The following is a 7432-nucleotide window of genomic DNA, read 5'->3' on the forward strand; positions in this document are numbered from 1 at the left end:
ACTAATATCGATATATTTTTGTCAAATTTTTATGATATCTTCAAACATATATTTTATTCAAAAATAAAAACATCATCGCTTTCTCAAAATCACGTAAAGTCATATTATAACATCGACTGAGATAAAGAATAAAATGAAATATTAAAAACACGATGTATCTCGCTGCATTGCGCGAGTACTCTTCTAGTATATTATATATATATATATATATATATATATTTTTTTATATTTAAAAAAATAAAATGACAACATTACCCCTGATTTAATAGAACAATGGTTAGTGAAGTTAGCACAAGGAACCCAATCCTTAACAAGAGTGAAACCATGATGACCATACATGTTATTATTTCATTTAAAGGATCCAATCCAAAATCTTTAATACCGCACGAACAAAATTTGTAATTTACTCTATAAAAAAATCTATTGGAGCAAAATATAGAACAAAAACCTTATTATCTCTAAATACTTACCCGGTAATTTTTCTCACTGGATGAATATGACAAGAGCCAACAATCTTACCCGGTAAGAGCGATGATAAAGATGGAGAGTTTTACTCGGTAAGTGAGGTGACGACTCTTACCCGAGTAAACGCTTACCTAGTAAATTGTCGTATATGATACGTTTTGATGTACTACAATCTTATCCAATAAAATAAATTATAATATTAAACGCTTATCGGATAAACATTTAGGTAAACGACCCGCACCTTAGACGAGTGTTCACCCTTACCCCAAAACCTAATCCGTACTCGGCCTCGTTCCTTCTCAAACACAACACTCGCCTCTCGACTCATTCATCAATCTCGTCTCCTTCATCTCTCCTCCTCTACCTCAAGATCGATCTCTCCTCCACTCTTTCCATCCCCTCAGGTAATCGATCTCTTCTTTACACTCTCGACTCCTTCATCTCGACTTTTCTACCTCAAGATCGATCTCTGCAATTCCACATTGTTTACGTGAAATTTGATTTTCTTTGTTTGTCATGAAATCTGATTTTCTTGTTTGTCATGAAATCTGATTTTTACATTGTTTATCGATCTCTGCAGTTCCAAAAGTAGGTCTTACCCCCTTTTCATTGTTTGTCATGAAATCTGATTTTCTTGCTTTTTCTGAGTTTATGTGGTGTTGATTTTGCACAGTGATGTGTTTATTTTTCCTTGTTACAAAAGGTCTAATGAAAACATTATTCGATGATGTTGTATAGTGGTGGCTTTGAGTTGTGCTGTTCATGTGAAACACTATATCTAAATACAAGGAATTATTTTTCCTCGTGGTCGCTGTTTTTCTAATTGAAGGTAACGACATACACACGAACTACTTTTTGCAGCAAGATCTAGATTTTCCTCGCTTTATTGATGTGATATCAAAATACGTTTCTGTTGATTTGATTGTATTCGACTCTATCCATGGTTGTATGTATTTTATATCTTAGGTTTCAATCATAGATTTGTTGTGTATATCACTTTTTCTATTCCGTTTTGTCTATATGTGAATCGATGTTCTTGATTTAGTTTAACGATTGATAAGACTCTTGTTACATTTTTTGAGCTCAAAGGTTATTTGTATGCTTGCATTCAAGGCCTTATTGTTATATCAGAACCGAAAGGATCTAGTTTTACAAAGCACTACCTCAAGATCAGCACCGGCCCACCCTCAACTTTTTGTAAAAAACTTTTTGTCAAGGCCCTCACCTGGCTCTAAGACGCTCACAGGAGTCGATCACTCAATCCCCTGCGATTTTTGCGATTGTTTGTCTGATTGTGTGTGCAAAGGCGTCGTCCTCCAGACTCCAAAACCTAACCTCTGTAGGGTGTAAATTGTAGAATCAGACTTTAGAAATCCTCGCCTTTGGTAACTCAATTTTCACGGTTCAATCAATTTTAATTATAGGGTTCATCTCTCTCTCTCTCTCTCTCCCTCTTCCTCTCAATTATGTTGATTATTGAAATCCTCACCTCCTAGTAATTAATATTGATTATTGTATAGTTCTGTTATGTTGAAATTTCCAAATTGTTGGATATTTGTTTGAAAGTTATAAGCTTATCATATTGACTATTGAACTTGTTGTGTGTATAATATTTGTTTGAAAGTGTTCATCACTCTCTCTTATGTTGATTATTGAAATTGTTAAGTTGATTCATTGGAGCCAACTAATGATGATAAGAGTCAACAAAGTCAAGATTTTTGTTTTATTTGAGAGGACCACCCTAAGAAATAATCATGACTTCGCCACAGTTAAGTTTCTACTCCAGAATAAAACTGAAAAAAGCAACAATTTCTTTGTTGCGATGGCCCAAGGTAAATACAATGCTTTTTTTTTTCTTTTCATTACAAAGTATTAATACTTATTAAAGTGGGATGAAGGTGAGTTACATAGAGGAATAGGTCTTGTGTTAATTAAGTTCCCATTTTGTTATTTGAGCATTGAGCTCTCTTCTTTTTTAATACATGAAAGGACTTGTATGGCTTACTTAGAGCATCTCCATTGTGGTGATTTCACAAGACCATCTCCAAATGGGACACCAAATACCAAATTTGTCACCAAATACCAAATTTGTCACCAAATCACTCCAATAGGGACGTCAAATCTTACACCCATATTGGTCTAATGAATAGTAACATACTCAATTTGGTATAACACTATTCATTTACACCAACGGGAAAAATAAAAAGGAATGTATCTAAATCTTAAATTTTGGTGTTACTCGTTGGAGTAGATTTATGTTTGTATCAAATTTTGCACCAATTTCTGTGTATTTGGTCTGAGATTTGGTGTTACCCATGGGAGATGCCCTAAGAACCTCATTTTTGTACCTCTTCTTGCCGCATCCTTGCCAACTCAACAAATTAAGAACCTGCATAAAAATTCACTATGGTAATGACACACAAGAACCCCACTTTTTGGTAAAACTAATGTGGATATATAAGTAAAAAACTAATAAAATAACGTTTGACACAATAGTCAAGACAAGAACCAAGGTTCTTCTACAAGATTAAAAAAAAGGTTGGTGAGTTATAAGAATCCTTACCTCCACTATGGTGGTGGCTCATAAGAAGTCCGCTTTTTGCTTATAAGCACCTCCCATTGTGGATGTTCTTATTATTGACTTTTAATCTAATGTGTTGAACATCTTCCTTTTGTTTTTCTGTACGCCGTAAGATATATGTATCTCTTTTTTTGTATTCTTGGTAATAATTCGCCATTTACAACAATAAGGTAACTTTACTTGTAAGTATTGCTGGCTATAAATAAGAGTTGGTGTTCAAAAAATATCATGACTTGCAAATGCCTTTCTTGATCTAGAGATGTCAATAGCTAACAAAAAGGATAATACTCTTTTGAACAATTAAACTTGAATGATTACACCTTCATCTATGTCTTGATTTGTATCCTTCATGTAGAAACTCGGTATGATTTTCAGCCCATTAACAGAATTCAGTAAACACAAAGCAAAGCGGAAAGCATTAAAATGGCTTTTGCAACTTCCATAACTTCATGGCCCCATCTTCATATCCCAAAGAGTTTTTCAGTAACTCAACAAAAGATCAGATGCTCATCAACTACATCATCAATCTCTACCACCTTTGACCTTAAAACTTACTGGTCAACTCTGAGAGAAGAAATCAACCAGAAGCTTGATGAAGCTATACCTGTTCAGTACCCACACCAGATTTATGAGTCTATGCGTTATTCTGTTCTTGCAAAAGGAGCAAAAAGAGCACCTCCTGTTATGTGTGTTACGGCCTGTGAGCTCCTTGGTGGCAATCGCCTTGCTGCCTTTCCCACTGCATGTGCCCTTGAAATGGTATGCCCCCTTCATGTTCTTCTGTTTTTAATTTTACAAATCTTTCACTTCCTTTCAATTGGCTAGGGCTATGTTTGGCAACTAGATAAGCTAGTTGTTAGTTGATAAACTAGTCACGATTGATGAAAAGTTAAAAACCAGCTGATAAGCTAGATGTCGGTGTAAGAAATTACCTAAAAGAATAAGGTTATTGATGATCTATGTAAATGTTATGGGTATAATTGGAAACAAGTGGAATATTAAACTCTTGGAGCCTATTGAAACACTACTTGAAGTAGCTTTTCAGAAAGCTAGCTTATGACTTGCCAAATGGGGCTTTCTCAATAAGCTCAAAAGATAAGCAAGCTTATGGTTGCCAAACATGGCCTAGGATTAGTGGATTTGTTTTATAACTGTAGTCTGAATCTAGTTTCCAGTTTTGTCGTAGTGGATTTGTATATAATCCTCATGATATATACCCTGAATTATCTAGGATTTCATTCTAATTAATGTGTAGATGATCTCTTAAGTTGGAATGTTGTCTTTTATAGGTACATGCTGCCTCTTTAATCCATGACGACTTGCCATGTATGGACGATGACCCATCCCGACGTGGTAAACCCTCCAACCACAGAGTCTTCGGGATGGACATGGCCATCCTTGCTGGCGATGCTTTATTCCCATTAGGATTTCGCCACATCGTCTCCCACACCCCAACCAATCTTGTCCCAGAAACCCAACTCCTTCGTGTCATCACAGAAATCGCACGAGCTGTTGGTTCGACCGGCATGGCTGCCGGGCAGTTTGTGGATCTGGAGGGCCCATCAAATGCGGTAGAATTCGTGCAGGAAAAAAAGTACGGTGAGATGGGTGAATGCTCTGCTGTTTGTGGAGGACTACTGGCTGGTGCTAGTGATGATGAGATCCTACGGCTTAGAAGGTACGGGAGAGCGGTGGGGATCTTGTATCAAGTGGTGAACGACATCTTGGAAGCGCAATCGAAATCAGAAGAAGAAGAAGAAGAAAAGAAGAAGGGGAAGAGTTATGTGGGTGTGTATGGTGTTGAGAAGGCTGTGAAAATGGCAGAGGATCTAAGAGGTGAGGCCAAGAGAGAGTTGGAAGGTTTTGAAAAGTATGGTGAGAAGGTGTTGCCATTATACAGCTTTGTGGATTATGCTGCTGATAGAAGTTTTAGTTTTGTTGATAACATTTGATTCTTTCTTATAATAATCACACTCTTGTAAGTTGTAACCTAACCTAACCTAACCTAACTTGCATCTATCATCACAATTCAATCTCCACTTGTATCTATTCATCTTCTTTTGCCAGATCTGAATCAATGGATACATGAGGGATTTAGGGGATGTTTGGCAATTGTTGAATGGTTTGGTGCAGAATTATTAAGAGGCTCTCATGACATAGTGCAAAATAAATTATGATTGTTTGGTAATCGTGTACAATGAAATTAATGTTCTTAATGGTTAAGGGAGATTCAGGATACAAAATTATTCAGAGGGCTTTAGAACCATTAAGAGGCAGACTTTTTTTTGCCAAACAAGATTCACCTCTTAACGATTCAGAGATTGTCCCACGTTTTTGACAATTCAAGGATCAATTCTGATATCATTTTGTAATGTTGCAAGTTGTGATGGGCTAACCACTCGGGTTGTGGTGCAATATATACATATACATGTATATATATATATATATATATATATATATATTATTTTATTTCTGATTTATAAGAGATGGTGCTGACATCTAAAATCTGAATCAATAACATTGTTTGTTTTTGTAAAATGATAAACGTCTGAATTTGTTTAAATTGTTTATTTTACCCATTAAAAAAATTATATTGTTGAATTTATAAATAAAATTTATAGAATTTCACATATTTATTCATCATCATTACGAATTTTACATAAATTATGTAATTAGCCTTCATTTAAACGAAAATATGTCATTAACGTATTTAACACATTTAAATCATATTAAAAGACATCAATTGAGAGACGTGAGGATTGATTTGGTAAGGATTGACTGAGAGAAATGATCGGTTAAGGTTAATCGATTGAGAAACGCCGTTGTTGAGGGTTTGAAGAACAATAAAAGGTCGGTTTACCTCTTACTTATTAAGAGAACAATAAGACATAAGTGCCTTTGAAAATTTGGAAAAAAACAAACAGTCTGAATGACCTTACCTTTTAACGAATCAGACATAAGAGGCTAATAAGAGTTCTTTTATAAAAAAACAAACAAGTCCCAAGTAATTAACAGATTACAAAATTAATCATGATGCTAAAATAAATTTATGTAATTGTTTTTTTATTAAATATTTTTTTGTGAATATTGAATCATTTTTCCAAGTTATCATAACTGTGGAATGACAAAAATGGACATGTTAGGAACCAAACGAGTGCGATTTGTTGATCCCAAAAAATTCAAATGGTGCATACCTTGGGCTTTTTTGTACCGGTAATGATCGGTTAGGTGGTTACGAGTGAGATGTCAAAATGTGCCCGACTCGGTCCAGGACTGGCATAGAATCGGACGGGTTGGTAGTGGCCCGACGGTTTATGGTTATGGTTTTTACAATATTTTTTTTGTAAAAAGATTCCAAAGGAGACCAGGCTATGGGTTTTTTGGTCGAACAGGGCCGATTATAAAAAGGAAATCAAGGGCCATGATTAATTTGGGCCCAACCCGAGACCGGTTTCTAGCCAACTCTAGTTACGAGGATTGGTCCAAGGGACCGAAACGGTAACTTTTACATATTTTATATTTTTATGATTTCTACACAATCAGTATTTAAATCAGTATCGTTTCAAATAATTAATTTTTTTTAATAAAACTAGTTGTATAAAACAATTATATAATATGATAAAGATATTGGAAAAAGTTCAAAAAAATATGGACCAGATATAACAAGAATTCAATTGGTTACAAATGGTCCCAAATTTTCTATCGGAAAATCAGTTATAATTTAACTTATCAACACTTAATGTAACAGATAACGGTTAATTGATTTCTCTATCTATCTTAAGCATAATGCATAAACTCTTATGTATCGTATACGGCTTAATCTAGAACTTAAGTTTCTACACGTAGACGACAATATGAAATGTTGAACAAAAGAGGGAGACGAAACTTCCGGGAAGTACGATAAAGCATGAAAGGGTGTTGGTTCATGTCTCTGGATTTGATGGCTTATTGTAAAATGTTATTTCCAAATCAGGTGAATTTGAACCAAAATTTCAAATACAGATACTTCACTTATTGACAAATGATTCTAAATCAATACATGAATCTGATTAAAGAGCATATTTATTTTGCATGGGAATCGCTCGGTGTTTCCATCCGTTTTTCAAATCGGGATGTTAAATATACCTCAAACAGAAACCAAATCATCCATAAATGAACTACATTTTGTACCATGCAAGAGACATTACGAAACAAACCTTCTAAATTCAGTAAGGATTCCTTTGTGTGACGATTTGGTCAACCAACCAAATCGAAAATGAATCTCGTGTTTAGGTCAATTTCATTGAGTATCTTAACTTTTGGCATTCTAGATATGATCGTAAAAATAAGGGTTCTAAGAACCCATGATGTGTGAACCCAGTAAAATAAAACTCATCTTCACGATTA

General features: G+C 34.8%; 1 protein-coding gene across 4 annotated transcripts; it reads left to right on the plus strand.

The window, feature by feature from the left end:
* The first annotated feature begins 744 nt into the window (after positions 1-744).
* LOC112523479 (heterodimeric geranylgeranyl pyrophosphate synthase small subunit, chloroplastic) lies at positions 745-5112 on the plus strand. Of its 4 annotated transcripts, XM_025133099.1 has the most exons (4): positions 769-869; positions 1204-1294; positions 3422-3805; positions 4336-5112. In XM_025133099.1, exons 3-4 carry the CDS (start codon positions 3470-3472, stop codon positions 4996-4998), a joined length of 999 nt encoding a protein of 332 aa, XP_024988867.1. In that variant the 5' UTR covers positions 769-869; positions 1204-1294; positions 3422-3469; the 3' UTR covers positions 4999-5112. The 4 variants fall into 4 exon arrangements, with proteins under 4 accessions (XP_024988866.1, XP_024988867.1, XP_024988868.1 ...); XM_025133098.1 differs by lacking the exon at positions 1204-1294 and having other exon boundaries at positions 745-869; XM_025133100.1 differs by lacking the exon at positions 1204-1294 and having other exon boundaries at positions 3433-3805.
* The last annotated feature ends 2320 nt before the right edge of the window (positions 5113-7432 follow it).

This window comes from Cynara cardunculus (assembly GCF_001531365.2).
Source record: "Cynara cardunculus var. scolymus isolate 2C chromosome LG 12, CcrdV1, whole genome shotgun sequence".
Classification (NCBI taxonomy): domain Eukaryota; kingdom Viridiplantae; phylum Streptophyta; class Magnoliopsida; order Asterales; family Asteraceae; genus Cynara; species Cynara cardunculus.